At 38.5% G+C, this 19,959-nt stretch overlaps 1 protein-coding gene across 2 annotated transcripts in view; it reads left to right on the plus strand.

The window, feature by feature from the left end:
• PTN (pleiotrophin) overlaps positions 1–19,959 on the plus strand; it is a 93,755-nt gene that overhangs the window by 51,229 nt on the left and 22,567 nt on the right. For both annotated transcript variants that reach the window (XM_067042070.1, XM_067042071.1), the window contains exons 2-3: positions 18,270–18,385; positions 19,291–19,464. In XM_067042070.1, the coding sequence (XP_066898171.1) occupies positions 18,271–18,385; positions 19,291–19,464 (289 nt within the window). In that variant the 5' untranslated portion in view covers position 18,270. The remainder of the gene's footprint in view (positions 1–18,269; positions 18,386–19,290; positions 19,465–19,959) is intronic.

A 19,959-nucleotide genomic window follows, 5' to 3' on the forward strand; every position in this document is an offset into this window, starting at 1 on the left:
AAACCAGAGAGAGCCCACGTGCAGCAATGAAGACCCAAATGCAGCCAAAAATAAATAAATAAAATAAATAAATTTATATGCATTTTTAGTTTTCTTGAGAGACGATAGGTCTAAATTTTCCAAACTGCAAATTAAAATTTTGTTCTCCTCAAATAAATGTTTCTTTCCATCTCTATGCAAATATTTATTCCTGATTTTTAGGTCACCACACCAAATTAAATATACTGATTTTCATTGGAGGCCCCTAGAATGTGGTCAAATATCCTCTAAAGTATAAAAAGTAATCACAAATCATACTTAACATATAAGTGAACTGGGAGGCGAGAAGCAACACTGAGAATGAAGCCAGGCGGAGCTTCTGATTTACTCTCATATTTCTAGGGAATATTTCACCAGGAAGATAGGGCTATAAAACCAAGTCATAACTTTGATGCTTCATAAAATTCCTGAAAGCCAGTATATCCAAAAACACAGTTTACTTTTCTGGGCAAACTTTTCTCCCATTAGAGCAATAGATTTCTTACCTGGTTAAAGAGTTTGCATATTAAACAACAGTTCACTTATCAAGATTCACTTTATGACCTTTGCTTCACTAAACCTTTATATTATGAACTTTACTCAGTCCTGGTCAATTCCTTGCCTTGAAAGATTCGACTTCAACTACTTGAGACCAGATCCCCCAAATCTATAAATATCCTTCCGAATCTACTCCTTCTGAGACAGTGAGATGTGGTCAAGGTTATATCTTCCTTACTGTAGTAGGTTTAGTAAAATTAGCTTTGCTTAGTTAATAGATTTTTCTGGTTGTTCTTCTGTGGGGAGAGTCCACAGTTGATAATAATTATCATATGCACCTTTTATAATTTGGAAAAATGTATTTAAAAAAAGAAATTGTCTAGTAAATAGGTCTCCCTGGCTTCAGAATGGACCACATTGTAAGGATTTTGAGAAGCACATACAGCATAAGGCTTTTAATTCCGTAGGACATTTTGTCATATTGAGCAAAGGAGCTACATTTACATTTTCATGAAAACCTTCAAGTTTTAGTTTACTTTCTTTATGGATAAGGGTCATATATTACGTATTTATTTATTTATTTATTTATGTCCACAGAGTCTTGTACATAACAATACTAAGTAAATTCTAGTTGATGGCTTAGGAGCTGAAGGATCAATTTAAGGGCACTCCTCTCTCTAAAATTCTCTGAAAAAAAGGTACATTTTTTTTGTACTTAGATCACATCCTAAGCAGAAAGAAACTCCATGTCGAGCCCCAAATAGCTGACAAGCCTTACATTTGGTAATTCGTAAATTCCTTTTTATAAGTCCTCTGGAAACAGCAGTTATTTAAAAGAAGCACTGCAAGTAGAGGTTAACAGTGAATTCATTCACAAATTGTGACTGTGGAATGTCAAGAGGAGAGAGAAAAACTTTACTAGCAGAACAGCAGCTATTATACCATATGGGGAACAAGTCTTGTTTATTCAGTATGCTCCTTTGTAAACATACAACTAGAATGAGATTTCAAGCTATGAGATGGGATAGCTGATGATTTCCTGTCATAAAACACGGAAGAGACATATTATATAATAAATCGAATAATTAATTAGGATTCAAATCAAGTTAACTTCTTATACGGCTTCACTACTAACTAGCTGTGTGGTTTGAGGTAAGTTATACAATCTATCAAATCTTCAATTTCATAGTCTATTAACTGCAGATTCCTGCCATTGTGTATCCCACAGTGGTTTTGCGGAATTGAACAAGATAGAATCATACCATTTTGGGGTTGAAAAGTAGTTAATAGTTATTTAGTCTAATTAGCGATTTAAAATGAAAAGTGCTTTAAAGGAAAAAATTTAATACCATATATATAGTATTTTAAACATATCAGACCTTTCAATTTTTAACTCATTCTGAAAATACTCCTCCAAATTTGTTTGTGTCTGTTTTCTGAAGAGAGTTGCCTTATCTCTACATTTGCATCACTTGACCTGGTGCCTGGTGTGTTGTACACGTTCACACCATCAATTTATTCAGTCTAAGTGAATGGTTGAGTGGAAAACAACATCTTTACCTTTAAGGAGTAGACTGGTCTCAGTTTCTCCTGATTCACTTTCTTTTGTGTTCATTTGGTTTACATGTCCATAAATGAGTTAATGTCCTCATTCTACAGCTCTGATGTGTTATGATAATTGAGGTGAAAATAAGAATCGCTGGAAGCTAGTAACTGAAGTTGCTATGGGGGTTTTCTAAAAGTGTGATGAGACTGAGGCTGTCAGCCTCCCATAGGAAGCAACTAACTATGAATAGTGGAGTTTGGAGTGTTTTTTAGAGAGCTGAGAGTTTATGCCTTTATGTACTAATTCTTTCAGCTCATTAGCTTTGTAGATGTAGCCTTGTAAAGCTACTGTGCATACTTTTCTATGTTGTTGATCACATATAAGGAACATCGGTGGACGTTGGTGATATTAGCTGTCTTGCAGATATCAATATTGTGACACCTGGGTGCTCCAATCAGGGAAAACTGAGTTGTTGGGGGCTATTTGACTCTATCCTAAATGACTCATATGTACATACGAGTTTTAAAAAATAACTCTCCCATATTTTCCTTTATCTTTATGCTGATACTGATATACTTGGTAATAGCATTTATTTTCTTCCTTCTAATTTACTACAGACCTGAAAACCAAATAGCCAAACCTGTAGAATTATATATGAAATTCAGAAGATAATGATCAATATCCTAAGGGTATCAACCATGTGATACTGTTTCATTGGGTTTGGCTGGTCAGTCTTTTAAACATTATTCATTTATTCATTCAGTAATTATTTGCTGAGTACCTAGGTAGTTACTAAGTATGGAGATTGAAAGATGTATAGAACACAGTTTTATAGATATATACAATTTCTGGATTTATTTGCTAGTAGAACAAGATATTATTTTATGGTTTAAAAGAAATAATATGATCTAGGTTAGCAACTACTTTAAATCTAGTTAAAATTTGCAGCTGCAAGGTAATAATCTCTCACCTATTTGAATGTTGTTCCCTGCTGTCATTGTCATGTTAGACATATTATAATCAGAGTTAATTTTGTATCCTATTGTCTATGTAACAGTTGCCAGGAATTCACCTCATTTCCCTCCAAGAAAAATTAAATGAAATTTATGGTGGAGAGATTCCAGAACTTTCTGTTTGAGCTTCTTAAAAATAGAATGTACTGGTTGCTCATTAGCTTCGTTTTTCCACCCATATTTACCATTTATATATATTAAGCTTGTGGTCCAATAAACAATTCACTGTATCCTGTGAAGCACTGTGAAGCAAGTTATTGCCGTTTGCTTGAGTTATTGATTTAAATACATTCAAATGCAGGACTTTCCAGTTATCATTATTAATTTTTAATTCATTTATTTCAAGTCAACACTGTAGTCCATTAAGAACAGAATTAATCTGGAATTTATCATCGGTGTGATTTGATAGTTCTCCCAGTTTTGAGTGGCCCGCACATTAACTACAATCCTGCTCATGTTTTCATTCCAAGTATTTGCACAGATTTTTACAGAACAGAGTTAAAGAGAGAATCTTCTGTGAATTTCTTGTGGACATCTCGTTGACTTCCTCTGTTATTTTTCTCTTTTCTATTTGTCAGTTTCTATTCTGATCCTGATTATTTCCTACCTGTATTTAATTTGTAAATTTATTTGTTTATTTTTGGCTGCGTTGGGTCTTTGTTGCTGCGCGCGGGCTTTCTCTAGTTGCGGCGAGCGGGGGCTACTCTTCGTTGCGGTGCGTGGGCTTCTCAATGCGGTGGCTTCTCTTGTTGCGGAGCACGGGCTCTAGGTGTGCAGGCTTCAATAGTTGTGGCAAGCGGGCTTCAGTAGTTGTGGCTCGCGGGCTCTAGAGCGCCGGCTCAGCAGTGCCGTGCACGGGCCTAGTTGCTCCGCGGCATGTGGGATCATCCTGGACCAGGGATCAAACCCGTGTCCCCTGCATTGGCAGGCGGATTCTTAACCACTGTGCCACCAGGGAAGTCCCTGCCTGTATTTAATTTGGATTTGAATTTTTTCCTAGATTTTTGAGATGGAAGATTAAATTACTGAGTTTAGATTTTTTTCCCTTTCAATATAAGCACTCTCTGGTGGAATGGGTAGTTATCTCAGAGTGTACCCACCTCACAGAGTTATTGCCTGATTGGAACTTCGCTGTCTTACTCAAGAGGTATGTTTTCAGAATGTGTCAAAATTTCCTGAAATCCAGATACTCTATGGCCCTAAGATCATTATTATTAGCCACCTTCTCACACAACTTAGTCCATTTTATTTGGCATGAAGGAACCATTTTTATCTCTTTGTCACTCTTATAAATTTCAATGGTAGTTTTAGCCCTCAGGCTGATTATTTCTAGAAAGGATGGAGTTCAGTAAGTGGGGCATTTGATGCTTCCAAAAAAAGAAAAAAAAATCAACAACCTCCTTTTTTGACATGGAAACCATGCAGAAGGACTTCACAGGATCTCTGAAGGAATAAGAAGCAATTGACTCTCATGAACCATCGTGAGATGTGATACTCATGTCCACATTCCTTTACCAACAGTGCATTCAGTGAATCATCAGATGAAAGAAGAATGAGTGGAAGGAACTATGTGTTTGTTTAAGAGAAGAGGATGTGGAAGTGAGGTGAAAATAACCATGTAAGCAGAAACAGAAAGTGGGCTTTTAGAGGACAAGGCGAGGGAGCAGAATCACAACACCTGGTTTTAATGTTTCTAGCATGTTTTTTAGTAGCAGACTTTTCACTGTTGATAAAATATGATGAAGAATGCAAAGAATGAGGCAGACAGAATGAATGGGGGTGAGGTATCTCTTCCAAACTACAAGGTCACTTGATGTTTTAAACTAACCTGATGTAATGTTCTGGTTTTGGAAGATGTCACTAGGTCCCTAATGAAGTGAGTTTGCTAGGCTTCTAACAAGATTTTCCTCTTTCCCAAAGCAACACTCTGCATAATCAATTAAGCCTTTCCTTGATTTCTTTTCTTGTTGTTTTTTTTTTTTCCATTCTTCTTTATTTTTTTAGTCAATGAGCTCAGCTCTAAATGAAAGCTGGAGTTGTATGAACTGAATTGGCTGGAAATAGTAGCTGAAAGGCGTGCAAATCAAAGCTGGCAAGTTTCAGCTCTTCCGTTCTTGAAGCAGAGGCTAACTCCAATCCAAGTGGCTTCCTGGGCAATTGTTTCATTATTCTAGCGCTTTGTTCTAGTATGGAACCAGGCATTAATAACCCAGCCTTTGCAAACGAAACCAAGAAAACATACATCACATCTTTACCTCAGGTGTCTTAGTACCCATCTGGACACTTCCTAGCAGTGTGGGAACTGTGTAAGAAGGGATTTTAAATCACTCATGGGCTCGGGGTGGGTGTGTAGAGAGGGTAACCTTCAGGTTCTTTGATCTTTCCTGTTCCATCCTAACCTAGCATAGGCCCTAAACTACAGACAGAGGAGAAAACTAGGAGCTCTGAAGTCAGGCAGCTCCATCCACTTTGGTACCTATACCAAGGACAAGGATTTCTAATATCTTTGCAGGTGTTTTGTATCTATATCTACATCTATCTATTTCCATACACACACATTTTGGGGGGTAAAATTATTTGTAATTTTGCTTTTAGAAATTATTTGCCCTCAAGTCATTCATTTTTAGACTGTCACTAAGTATATTCAAGAATTCCTGCAAAGTGAGAAAATGTAATCTAGAGATTTTACATAATTCACATTTTTACAAGGATGTATATAGCTCCTCAGAAAAGTAGTGCTAGCTCTCTCCTCTACTGCACAAATAGCATTGTGATGGGCAGAGAATTAAAAACGGATGTGGTTCTTGTATTCTCTCTCCACATCAGCTTCTAGAAAGTATAAAACCAAATGTTGGTAAATTGTTAGTAAGTATAAAAGAGTACATCATGGGCATTTTGTATTTTAACCGCTCTATTCAACTTTGTGGTTAAGAGCACAGACCTAATTTGGTTTTAACTAGTCTAAGTTCAAATTCTATTTTTTTTTAAATTGAAATATAGTTGACTTACAAACTCTGCTTCTAATACTTTGTGATCTTGGGCAAGTTACCTAGATCCTTTAACTTATGTTTTATTCACCTGTAAAACTGAAATAATATTGACTTTTTTCTAATGTTGTTGAGAGGATAAAAGATGAAGCTTTTAGCACAGACCAAAGCCTTTAATCCATGATGGCTATTATCTTTCCCTACTCTTATTTTCCCTTTGCCTTTTTCTATACTTTTATTTTTTCATCTTTCTAGAATGTATATATTTTAAAAGGTACCTTAAAATTATTGGAAGAAATTGGACCATAAATAATTTAAATAAGTAATCAAATAGTAAGCAAATATTTAAATTTTTTATCCCTAAAGAAATTATGGTTAGAAGAAGTGTTTTCAAATTTTCCATATCACCTGGGGATCTTGACCTTGTTCGAATGAGTATTCTAGTTCAGAAGGTCTGGGGTGGGACTTGACAGTCTGCATTTCTAACAAGCTCCCAGGTGATGCTGCTGCTGCTGTCCTTAGAGGAGTGCTTTCCAAATTACCTGAAAGAGTCCCATGGGATTCTATTTCTGACACAAGTCATTGTCTTTGCCGGCCTTTTGAGTCATAGCAGTTCCCTGAGCAGGCACTTGGTCCCTTGACTCTTGGACAGAGTCTTTTCCTTACACTGCGGCAGTTCTCAGGGCCTTTCGTTATGTCACATTGACTATTTATTAGGCTCTTCTAACATAATAACTCAGCCGAGTCACACAGATACCCACTGGCCAAGAAACAGTCTCTAAACTAATGTTAACTTAATGATTGTTTCAGAAGCAGCTATGTGCTTTTTTTTAACTTCACAATTTTGCTAAAATATACCTCGGTGTTACCAGTGATTCCTTATTGCTAATTCCCATAGGCACCTATCTCTAGAATTTGACCGTGTTCATCATTTCTTACTTCTCGAAACTTCCTGTTTGCTTGGTTTCCATGATTCAACTTCCTTTGCTTGCCTCTTACTGCTCTGTTGCTGCCCCCGATTCACTTATGTAAGAATTAGAATTCTCACGTCTTGTGTACGTCTTCAGTTCTTACTCTGTGTCTTCTTACTCTGTGGTCTCTTAGATCGATAACTACTATCTCTTTCAACTCAGATATCCTATTGGTACCTCAAACTCAATGTATCCAGACAGATCTTTGCTACCTTTCCTTACTTAACCTAAGTCATTTAACATCTTTAAGCTTTTCTTTTTTTTACTGATCTGAAGTCAGGCTAGTGAAAGAACCTAAATAATCATATGTCTGAGAATTAATATATTAATAGATACTATATTAACTATATTATATATAAGTATCTATTATACATATTCTAAGATTTAATATATGTCAGTTGTTGAGAATACTGTCCTTGGGATAGATCTGAGTGTGTATTACTTATGAATCTGTTTAAAACCATATTGTCTATGTTGGCACCTACCTCCGGATTGAAGATTAGAATCTGGGAGATGTCCTAGATTTCTCCTTCCATAGTACATTCAATTAATGTGATAAGTCCAATAAATTTTATCCCTTAAATAACTCTTTTTGGTCTTCTCTCTATCCCCTTTCCAGTGTCACAGTGTAAGTCTTCTCAGTGTCTCACCTGGATTATGTCAACTGCCCTTGTCTAAGCCTCCCTGAGTCTAGGCCCACATCCTCCATTCACTCTGCTTACCGATTGCCGAGTGCTCTCTCAGATTCACAGCTGGTCATGATCCTCCTTCTCTCAAAATTCTTCATAGCTCTGTATTTCCTAAAGTAAAACATCATTGCATTTCTCATGTGACCCTTATATATAACAAGCAAGAAACATCAAGATTAGTCTCTTCCATCTCTTAGTTTCTTTTCTATTTCTCAACTTTTCTCACTGCTGCTTGAGCAATTTTTAACTAATCATTGATTCCTGGAATATATCACAGTTACTCAAACCTGCAGGCCTTTGCCTGCATGTTCTTCTTTCTCTAAACTAAGCTGTTATTTGAGATTAAACTCAAAATTAGTCTCCTCTGGAAGCTTTCCTTAAAGACTCTGAACATACTTAGGTAATTTTTTTATGCCTGATAAAAAGAAGAAGAAGAACAAAACTATTACAACAATTTTCTAATTTTAGTGCATCATTATTTTATCAGGAAACAGTGTTGGATTTGATTCAGGTTTTTTACGGCATCTGTTGAAATAATCCCATGACTTTTCTCCATTATTTTGGTAACTCTGCTAATGCAATGAAATACATTGGCATTCAGCTGTTAAAACAGCCTTGCATCCTGGAATAAACACCACTAGTTATGATTTATTAGCTTTATAAAATATTTACTGGATTTGATTTACTAATATTTTTTAAAGAACTTTATGTTTATGTTCATGAGGAGTGTTGGCCTATAGTTTCTTGTAATGTCCTTGTTAGGTTTTGGTATCAAGTCAAGTTCATTCATAACTGAATTTTTTTCTATTTATACCAATTAGAGTAGTTAAAACCTTAGATTATGATTCTGGATTAGTCTGTTTCTTTTTTCAGTTCTGTCAGTGAGTAATTCATGTCTTTTGAAATTTAATTATATATAAATCCATGTGTATTAGGCCTTCTAGATTAATAGATACTTTTTCTAATTATGAAATATCTCTCTTTATTTTGTTAATTCTTCCTAACTTGAAGTCTACATTGACTATTACTACTATAGCCACACTAGCTTTTTTTTTTTTTTTTTTTGCGGTACACGGGCCTCTCGCTGTTGAGGCCTCTCCTGTTGCGGAGCACAGGCTCAGCGGCCATGGCTCACGGGCCCAGCCGTTCCGCGGCATGTGGGATCTTCCTGGACCGGGGCACGAACCCGTGTCCCCTGCATCGGCAGGCAGACTCTCAACCACTGCACCACCAGGGAAGCCCCACACTAGCTTTTTTATGATGACTGGTTTTGTGGAATAACTTTTCCCATCCTTTAACTTTTAACTTAAAAAAATATATATATATATATATATATATATATATATATTTAAAGTGTGTCTTTTGTAGATAGCATGCAGTTCATTATTGCTTGTTTCTTTAGTTTGACAATCTGTGTTTTTTGATTAATACATTTCGTCTATTTGTATTTAATGCAATTATTCATATGTGTAGGTTTACAATACTTTCTTTTTTTTTTGCGGTATGTGGGCCTCTCACTGCTGTGGCCTCTCCCGTTGCGGAGCACAGGCCCCAGACGCATAGGCTCAGTGGCCATGGCTCACGGGCCCAGCCGCTCCGCGGCATGTGGGATCTTCCGGACCGGGGCACGAACCCGTGACCCCTGCATCGGCAGGTGGACTCTCAACCACTGTGCCACCAGGGAAGCCCTGTATTTATTTTTTGATCATTTGATTAATATGTGTCTTGGCGTGTTTCTCCTTGGATTTATCCTGTATGGGACTCTCTGTGCTTCCTGGACTTGATTCACTATTTCCTTTCACATACTAGGGAAGTTTTCAACTATAATCTCTTCAAATATTTTCTCAGTCCCTTTCTTTTTCTCTTCTTCTTCTGGGATCCCTATAATTCGAATGTTGGTGTGTTTAACGTTGTTCCAGAGGTCTCTGAGACTGTCTTCCTTTCTTTTCATTCTTTTTTCTTTATTCTGCCCTGCAGTACTTATTTCCACTATTTTATCTTCCAGGTCAGTTATCCGTCCTTCTGCCTCAGTTATTCTGCTATTGATTCCTTCTAGAGATTTTTAAATTTCATTTATTGTGTTGTTCATCATTGTTTGTTTGCTCTGTAGTTCTTCTACGTCCTTGTTAAACATTTCTTGAATTTTCTGCATTCTATTTCCAAGATTTTGGATCATCTTTACTATCATTACTCTGAATTCTTTTTCAGGTAGACTGCCTATTTTGTCTTCATTTGTTTGTTCTGGTGGGTTTTTATCTTGTTCCTTCATCTGCTGTATATTTCTCTGTCTTCTCATTTTGCTTAACTTACTGTGTTTGGGGTCTCCTTTTTGCAATGTGCATGTTCGTAGTTCCCATTTATTTTTGGTGTCTGCACCCAGTGGCTATGGTTGGTTCAGTGGGTTGTGTAGGCTTCCTGGTGGATGGGAGTAGTGCCTGTGTTCTGGTGGATGAGGTTGGATCTTGTCTTTCTGGTGGGCAGGACCGTGTCTGGGTGTGTGTTTTGGGGTGTCTGTGAACTTAGTATGATTTCAGGCAGCCTCTCTGCTAATGGATAGGGTTTGTTCCTCTCTTGCTAGTTGTTTGGCATGGGGTGTCCAGCACTGGAGCTTGCTGGCCGTTGAGTGGAGCTGGGTCTTAGCATTGAGATGGATATCTTTGGGAGAGTTTTTGCCGTTTGATATTATGTGGAGGTGAGAGGTCTCTGGTGGACCAATGTGCTGAACTCACCTCTCCCACCTCAGAGACACAGGCCTGACACCCAGCCGGAGCACCAAGACCCTGTCAGCCACACGGTTCAGAAGAAAAGGGAAAAAAAAAAAAGAAAGAAAGAAAGAAAAAAAATTAAAAAGTAAAATAAAGTTATTAAAATAAAAAGTAATTATTAAAAATTAAAAAATTTAAAAGTAATAAAGAAAAAGGAAAAAAAGAGAGCAACCAAATCAAAAAGCAAATCCACCAATGATAACAAGTGCTAAAAACTATACTTAAAAAAAAAAAAAAAAAAAGGGACAGAAAGAACCCTAGGACAAATGGTGAAAGCAAAGCTATACAGACAAAAATCACACACAGAAGCATACAGATACACACTCACAAAAAGAGAAAAAGGAAAAAAAAATGTATATATCATTGCTCCCAAAGTCCACTTCCTCAATTTGGGATGATTCGTTGTCTATTCAGATTTTCCACCGATGCAGGGTACATCAAGTTGATTGTGGAGATTTAATCCGCTGCTCCTGAGGCTGCTGGGAGGGATTTCCCTTTCTCTTCTTTGTTCGCACAGCTCCTGGAGTTCAGCTTTGGATTTGGACCTGCCTCTGCGTGTAGGTCACCTGAGGGAGTCTATTCCCACCCAGACAGGATGGGGTTAAAGGAGCAGCTGATTCGGGAGCTCTGGCTCACGCAGGCCGGGTGGAGGGAGGGGTATGGATGCGGGGCGAGCCTGCGGCGGCGGCAGAGGCTTTGCATGACGTTGCACCAGCCTGAGGCGCGCCGTGTGTTCTCCCGGGGAAGTTGTCCCTGGATCAGGGGACCCTGGCAGTGGCGGGCTGCACAGGCTCCCGGGAAGGGAGGTGTGGAGAGTGACCTGGGCTTGCACACAGGCTTCTTGGTGGCGGCAGCAGCGGCCTTAGCGTTTCATGACCGTCTCTGGGGTCCACGCTGATAACCGTGGCTCGCGACTGTCTCTGGAGCTCTTTTAAGCGGCGCTCTGAATCCCCTCTCCTCTCACACCAGGAAACAAAGAGGCAAGAAAACGTCTCTTGTGTCTTCAGCAGCTCCAGGCTTTTTCCTGGACTCCCTCCCGGCCAGCCGTGGCGCACTAGCCCCCTTCAGGCTGTGTTCACGCCGCCAACCCCAGTCGTTTCCCTGGGATCCGACCGAAGCCCGAGCCTCAGCTCCCAGCCCCCGCCCGCCCCGGCGGGTGAGCAGACGAGCCTCTCGGGCTGGTGAGTGCAGGTCGGCACCGATCCTCCGTGCGGGAATCTCTCCGCTTTGCCCTACGCACCCCTGTTGCTGCGCTCTCCTCCGCGGCGCCGAAGCTTCCCACCCACTCGTCTCTGCCAGTGAAGGGGCTTCCTAGTGTGTAGAAGCTTTTCCTCCTTCATGTTCCCTCCTAGAGGTGCAGGTCCCATCCCTATTCTTTTGTCTCTGTTTTTTCTTTTTTCTTTTGCCCAACCCAGGTACGTGGGGGAGTTTCTTGCCTTTGGGGAGGTCTGAGGTCTTCTGCCAGCATTCAGTAGGTGTTCTGTATGAGTTAGTTGTTCCACATGTAGATGTATTTCTGCTGTATTTGTGGGGAGGAAGGTCATCTCCACGTCTTACTCCTCTGCCATCTTGAAGCTCTCCTCTCATTGTGATCTTTAAACAAACAACGAGCCTGCATGATAAAACTCTAAATTTTCTTACAGGAGGATACTGAGGGTAAAAGGGAGTGACTGCTTTGTCCACATCACAGATATAATAAGTGACGAAGCTTATATGGAAGAAATCTGGCTGACTCCAAAGGCCCTTCTCTTGCCACAGTATTAAAAATTTTGTTTTTAATGCCTTATGATTTTCTGACATATTTTCCTCATATTTGTAATCATACTTGTTATACTGTGTGTTTGATCTCTGATAAGAGGACATAATCACGTCCAACTTTACAGTAAGGTATGGAATAGTTAAAATACACACTTGTAAAATTCCTATTTTTGCTACCACAAGCAAGGCATTTTGCATACTCAAATATATTTCATATTTACATCACCTACTTGAGACATTTTCCCATTTCTACCTTTTGAAAAAATACTGTTTTGTACCATCACATCCCCTACTGGGTGGATCTTAAGATTGGCCAGACCAGTGACTTTTAAATACATTTTTCTTTCTTGACAAATGAAAACTTATAAGGAAGCCACTAAGGACAGTAGTTAAAGAGGAGCTGCTACAGCTGAAGCTGAGATAAGGGTGGGAGCTATGGGCACAGAAGGGTGGCTTTCAACACACATTTTCAGGATCCTTTAATGCCGGGCAGCAGCCTTTGACCTCTTCCTGGAAACACTGGTGCTCTAAAAATCACTGCTTTAGCCCAACTTTATTTTTCTAATGAAAATCAGAAGGGGTTTCTAAATGTGTGTGTGTATGAACTTTTTTTTTTTTTTTTTTTTGTGGTACGCGGGCCTCTCACTGTTGTGGCCTCTCCCGCTGCGGAGCACAGGCTCCGGACGCGCAGGCTCAGCGGCCATGGCTCACGGGCCCAGCCGCTCCGCGGCATGTGGGATCTTCCCGGACTGGGGCACGAACCCGTGTCCCCTGCATCGGCAGGCGGATTCTCAACCACTGCGCCACCAGGGAAGCCCTGAACTTTTTTTTTTTGAGTATGAAGTTTTTGAGTCTTGGAGCTCATTCTTGACTCCAATTATAGTACTTTGGTAATAAACACCCCAAAATGAACCAAAGTACATAGAACAGCCACAAAACTGATAAACAAAAATAAAAACAAAGCCAAAAGGTACTATGATATCTGGATGAACTGTTGAGTATGGTGGCTGCCCCTTTGGTGGTAATTTAGGGTTTTAGTCACATTTATACAACATGCACCCTTTTCCTCCCTCCCTGACCTTCCCTTGCTTCACTTCTCCAGACCAGTTAATAACTCTGTCTATCTTCCTCCCTCACAGCTCCCAGGTTTAACTCATTTTATCTTTCTCCTTTTGAGGTCCACCCACTGTTACATGCTACTGTACACTCTATTCTAATCACATTCTGTCACTGAATGTATCATAAACATCATCTCCACATATTCACTTATTTGGTCCTTTCTGCCTGAATTTCCCTTCCTTCTCTCTTTTCTTTATTTAGAAGACTTCAACTATTAAAAAAAAAAAAAAAAAAAAAAGGTAAAATATACCCAGCCCTCTACCTCACTCAACCTTGCTAAGCAAAATTATCACTTGAGCCTATGTACTGAGCTAGCACTATGTGTATAAACTTTTCATGATATTTACCATAGTGAATCATTTCTCTCCCTTTTCTCCCAGTTAGACAGAACTCTTTTAGGGGGAGGGCTGACTCATATTCTTTTATCATGTTCCCATGCCCAGCATACACCTGGCCCTTAGTAGGTGCTCTAAAAATCGGTGAATAGATGTCTAAAGAAGATGTCTTCAAATATCACATTTTTCCAGCAGGTGCCACCATGCCATGAAAATATTTCAGCCTTAAAGTTGCCTGGTTTTATTGAGTTATACAAAATTAAGCGAATGGCCTTCTTTATCCATCTAATTGATAATGCACTTAGTTAAAATCAAAGGTGGAACACTGTTGAACTCATTTCTGGGGTGTGAGCAGAGTGTACCTGAGGTCATCATGCACACAAGTGCTTGGGACACATTCTTTTCAAGACCTAGTGTTTAAATAAACTTAACAAGGTCAAAGTGAAGGTCTGATTTAGCAAAAGATTCCATTGTAAACATAATGGCTATTTATATGAGACTTTAGGAATCTAAGGCAATGACCAAACCATTTGAAAATAAATCAATGTGAGGATTACGACTTGAAGAAGAGTTGGTGAAAATAAAGAAAAGTAACCTATAAAAAGGAAAAAAAATTACTTTTTCACAGAAATTTAGGCAGGTAGATCACAAAATATCTAGAAAAGTCTGATGATGTGTCATATACGATGCAGAAGCATTGCAAATCATTCACTGACTATTCCTGTGTATGAAACTGCTTTAGATTCTGGTTGTTTCCAGCCCAATTTCTTCAGTGAATTTTATATCCCATGGTATAGACAAAGGGCTGAGACATCATTTTAGCATGAATATTAATTCCTCGGTTTGATACCATGTTTTGGCAATAATTTTTGCTGGCAAAAATTTTACTGAGTAGCAACTAAGTGCTGGGGCCCTATCCTGGGTACTTGAAATAAAGAGGGCAGTAGAATAGCTTCACCACACAAGAGGCATAACATGCAGTTGCAAAGCTAGATTTTTTTTTTTTTTTCATTTCATACATGTTAAATTACATCAACAGTTTCCCTGATTCTCAACATGGAGTCTCTTTACTTCAGTGAACTCCAAAGAAATAGTGGGGATGAAGGTCCTTGAGTTTTTTTTAACTTTTTAAGAAGTCAAAAGGCTGAACAAATTTGTATCCTTAGAAAGCTGAACAAATCTTTAGTTGCTCTTAAATCATATCTCTGTCTCTTTTTTTGTTTTTAAAAATTTTTATCTTTTGATTTTAGATATTAGATGGCTTAAAGTGTCATGCTTGTTATGTCTTAATAAAAAGAAGTACTTCCTTTTAGTAAGTAATATGATTGTAGGGGTGAATTAACTTTATTCAACAACTAATAATATATTTCTTGATATTCTGGGTTAGCTCTGTGTCTACATCTTGCATTTTCACAATAAACCTCTCAAGTTGTTGTTATAATCAAACCCACTTTGTAGATGTCAAAACAGCGGTTCAAATGGTTGTGATTTGCCCAAGAACATTCCAAAAATTATATGGTGGAGCTGAAGTTTAAGCCAAAACTTCTGCCTTCAAATCCTATATTAGACATTCCAAACAGATCACTAAGAGACAGATTCCAGCATTCTTGTTTTATGTTTACACAAGATGTTAATCATCTTTAAAAATTCTAGATCTTATTAAAATGCTAAAGGAAAGGAGAGCTCTCTTTTCCTTTTCATCAGCGATTTCTCTATAGAAGTGACCAGGATTTAATAAATTAACACTTTTCCCCTGAGTTGGTTTCAGAAACCAACGCAGGGGAAACTTTGAACTTCATACTTATTAGTTATTGAGATAACTCAACAATAATTTCCAGACAACAGACATCTAGGGTAGTCTTCAACTTAACCATTACACCCTATGAAATTAAATCTGTCAGAGCAAGTACAACACAAGATGGCAGTAGGAGGGGGTGAAAATAAGTAAATTATTCAAAAGAACTGAGCTGACTTAGCAAGGCTTATTCTGCCACTGTTTTATTTCCCTCCGTGTGAAAAATAAGTCATGATCCTGACCACTTCCTTAAGGTCAATGTTCTTGCCTCCTGCTCATCTAGCATCTGTTGGATAGAAGGCAGGGTTAAACCATATACAGATGCTTTTGCCTTTGCTTGACGCTAAGGACAAATAAACAATCAAGTATGCAAATACCAGAAGCAAGGGAAACTGTTATCTACACATATTTAATTACCCAAGTTTTTACCAAGGTACCATGGCACCAGCATGCTACTTGGGCTTTTGGATAATCTGAGTCATCTCTTTTCTAAACTCCCTTACTCTCTTCTTTTAAATAACCATTTTTTCATTTGCTCTACCCAGAAAAATCTTAAGCTATCAAAATAGAGGCTTAAGCAGAATGGTAGGCAAAACAGGAGGGAAGGGAAAAGAGGTTGAGAAGGTTCTCCAACTCACACCTATTGCTTATCACATACTTTACACATTTTCCCTGTACACATGGAATTGCATGCATTTTTCTTTAGAATGTCTAAAAGCTGAAATTAACTGTTTGCTCACTAATTAAGATTCCGAATTTTTCTGAATCAATAGGAGAAATAACATAGACTAGAGTGCACTTCCGTTCCACCAACTCTCCAACACTCATCCCAAATCCTCTTTCCTTCCTTCCTCTCTGCTCCCACTATAGTTGAGATCACTTGTTTAACAGACCATTCTATGACTCAAAAGAAATTTTTGGTCAGGAAATTCTGGCACATGTGAGATTTTTTTTTTCTTGAAATTAAGTGAATTTAACTTGATTGAGAGAAAGCTTTTTGAAAATAATTATAAAAGTAAGAACTTAGCAATGTCAAACTAGAAATGCTGAGGTTAAAATAGCCAGCAATAGCACCTTTCTATTAATAACTGTGTGTGTGTGTGTGTGTGTTATTTATGGAAGAGTTCTTTCTGCTTCTGCCAAGTGGCCATGTTTCCTCAGTGACCTTTCTTTACAAGGCTCTGCAAGCATCTCTCCGTTGCTTGGTCAGAAGGTTCTCTCAAGAGCTGTGCTTTCATGATGGAAATTTCTGAATTCTCATCTAATTCACAAACTAAATGTTTCAGGTATTCGAAGGTAATTGTGAAACATAAATGTGTATTCCAACGTGGAAAGAAATACATTAAAATTTTAAAGTTCTGAATTTAAAAGTTAACTTACCCTTTAAGAAAGTTCAAATGAAAAGTTTCCGCCTCCAAAGTGGTTAGTCACTGAGAGTATGTTCTTGGACAGCCTTTGGAGAAAACAACAGAAGACCTTCACCTTGGTTCACATTACACCTAATAATTGTAAATGACGCATGGCTAAGTGATATATGTATGGTAGTGTAGATGCACCAGGGTACTCAACTCTGAGAAGACTTGCCAACCAGTACATCCAGACTGGCTTCTCATATAGTTCATGTCCAATGAGAGTCATAGGAAAAGTCTCAGCATCAGTAGGAACTCTTCTGTCTGACCATCAGTGAAGTATAGTTATAAAAATTGAGCTTTAAGAGGAAGAACAAAACACCTAATTTTAGATTTTAGAAAGTAATGGAGATGCTGAGTAGCTATTTAGGATGTAAGATTCATTGAAAGGACCAAATGACCAAAATACTAACTTTAACTGATAGACGAAATATGCTTCATCCATACAATGGAATCTAGAGTCATCAATTAAAAAAACACTAATAAGGGATAGCATTTCCAATGTCACAGAAAGGGGGAAAAATTCACGGACAAGGATATCATTTCATAGATGTGTTTGAATGAGGAAAAGCAAATTGCAGAATAGAGTGATCTCAATCCCTTATACGTGTGACGTTTTATTGTTTACATTCATGAGAATGTAAAATTATGTAAACAATCTATACTTCTGGAAGAAAAATTCTCAGAGTTAGTGACCATATGTTATTACTGTCATTTTTATATGAAGTATAAAACACCATGAACATACCAGATAGAGATAAATGACTGCCAGGTGAGTTGCTGCAGCCAGTGACTTGGTGTAGCTTCAAAAGTGGGCTGTCCTGGGGCTTGAACTGAGACTTCGCAAGTTTGCTTAGCAAGGCAATCATACTGACACTAGGCTGTCACAAATGACTTTAAGTTCTAAGGGAGTCTTCCGAATGTTATCCTGGGATTTTTATTCATATCAAATGTGGAGAATTTCAAATTATGAGTAAGTGTAAACTCTTCATTCCATCCTAGAATTTAGTGGATTTTCAGCACATGTGAGTTTAGAAGTGTTTTTGCTATAGATCGAAGGTGTGCTAGCTCTTCTTCTGTTTTGGGCTTTACTCTTCAGTGGATCAATGAATAATAGAACTATAATGATAAGATAATCATGATGATGGAAACGATAAAAAAAAAACTGAGGTGTTGGTCATTACTGATGCATCTGAAGATAACAGCAAACATATACTTGCACAGGTAATCCATTCATTGTGTCCATTCAGATTATCCACATGGGCTACAACACCATGGTTGTTTTTGGCAATTGTCAGGAGTTATAAGGATGACTATAGTTACTTAGGTTGACACCGTCTCCTTCTGTTTCTCTGTTTATTCCTAGAATGCAGACTCAACAGTACCTGCAGCAGCGTCGAAAATTTGCGGCTGCCTTCCTGGCATTTATCTTCATTTTAGCAGCTGTGGATACTGCTGAAGCAGGAAAGAAAGAGAAACCAGGTAAGCAATATGGTAACACAAAACTCTTCATTGATTAACATCCATCTAATCCAACTACCTGATTTTTGTCTTTTCTCCTTCCCTCCCTCCCTCTTTTTCATTCTTCCTTTCTTCCCACCTTCCTTCCTTACAAGTATTTAGAGGAACCTAAGTGACAGCCCCTCTGATTCCACCTCCCACTCTAAATCCTGAAGTATAGGTGGTGATCATTAACTATTGACTGAAATAATAATGATCATATTGACAGCTACAACATACAGAAAATTGACCAGCAATCAAGTGTTTTACTTATGTTGACACTCTTCCTCAAAAAGAGTCCTGCAAGCAAGTTTTTTTCTTTTTTTTTATCTCATATTTACAAAGGAGGAAACTGAAGCTTAGAGAGGATAAAGCACCTTTTCTGTGTCACTCCCAACGTCATAAGGAGGCTGTGGAGCTGAGAGTCTATTACATCTGTGGTCCACCACATTTAACTTATGCTATTCCATCTATAATACAGAGAAAGGAATATTGACATGCATTGAAATGGCTAATCTGACAACTGTTACTTCTCAAAGGATAGTTTCTCATTTTTTAGGTTTAACTGACTTTGATCATCTTCTCTTTTTCAGAAATGTTTGCTTCTAAAAGGAGATGTCAGTAAATCACTTCGCACAGTCCCTGGCACATAATAAGAGTTAAATGAATATTAGTTCTAGCTCCTTAGGTTTCTTTCTCCATTCTCTTGGTCACTGGTTGATTCAGCCATTCAGCTAACACCTATCGAGATCCTACTCTTTACTGGACACTGAAGATACAGGTTAAAAGCGCAACCATGCAATTATGGAGCTCAGGAATTAACTTGGTTATATCTAGCAGTTAAAGAGTTTTCTGGACATTGATTGTTTTTCCTTCCTCCCTTTCAGAAAAGAAAGTGAAGAAGTCCGACTGTGGCGAATGGCAGTGGAGTGTGTGTGTGCCCACCAGTGGGGACTGTGGGCTGGGCACCCGGGAGGGCACCCGGACCGGAGCTGAGTGTAAACAAACCATGAAGACCCAGAGATGTAAGATCCCCTGCAACTGGAAAAAGCAATTTGGAGGTAAATCTCATCCCTTCTGTCCTATTGATTTAATTTTCCACCCTGAGATAATTCTGTCAGTCTTCCATCAAGCGTCTTTCTGAGGTTGACTCTATTTATTATTTTAACAAGTTTATTATATCAGATGCAAAATAGCCAAGCATCTTGCCTAACCCCAGGTTCCTCATTTTCCGTTCTAGCAGAATTTGGGGCCAGACAGTTTTTTGTCCTGGAGGGAGGGCTGTCCTGTGCATTGTAGGATAATTAACTGCATCTCTGACTTCTACCCACTAGTGTCTTGTGGCACTCCCCACCTCACCAACTGCACCAACTGAAAATATCTCCAGATATTGCTGCATGTTTCCTTTCGGTGGGCGTGCCAGAATAGTCCCCGACTGAGGCCACCATCTTACCAAAACGGACAGAAAATATGCCCTTGATCCCTCCTACCAGTGTTCTCTTTCCTTCTTCTATTTCTAGATTCCTTTGATCTTCCCTTCCTCTTTTCTTACTTAT

Source organism: Kogia breviceps, chromosome 9 (genome assembly GCF_026419965.1).
Source record: "Kogia breviceps isolate mKogBre1 chromosome 9, mKogBre1 haplotype 1, whole genome shotgun sequence".
In the NCBI taxonomy this organism is placed as follows: domain Eukaryota; kingdom Metazoa; phylum Chordata; class Mammalia; order Artiodactyla; family Physeteridae; genus Kogia; species Kogia breviceps.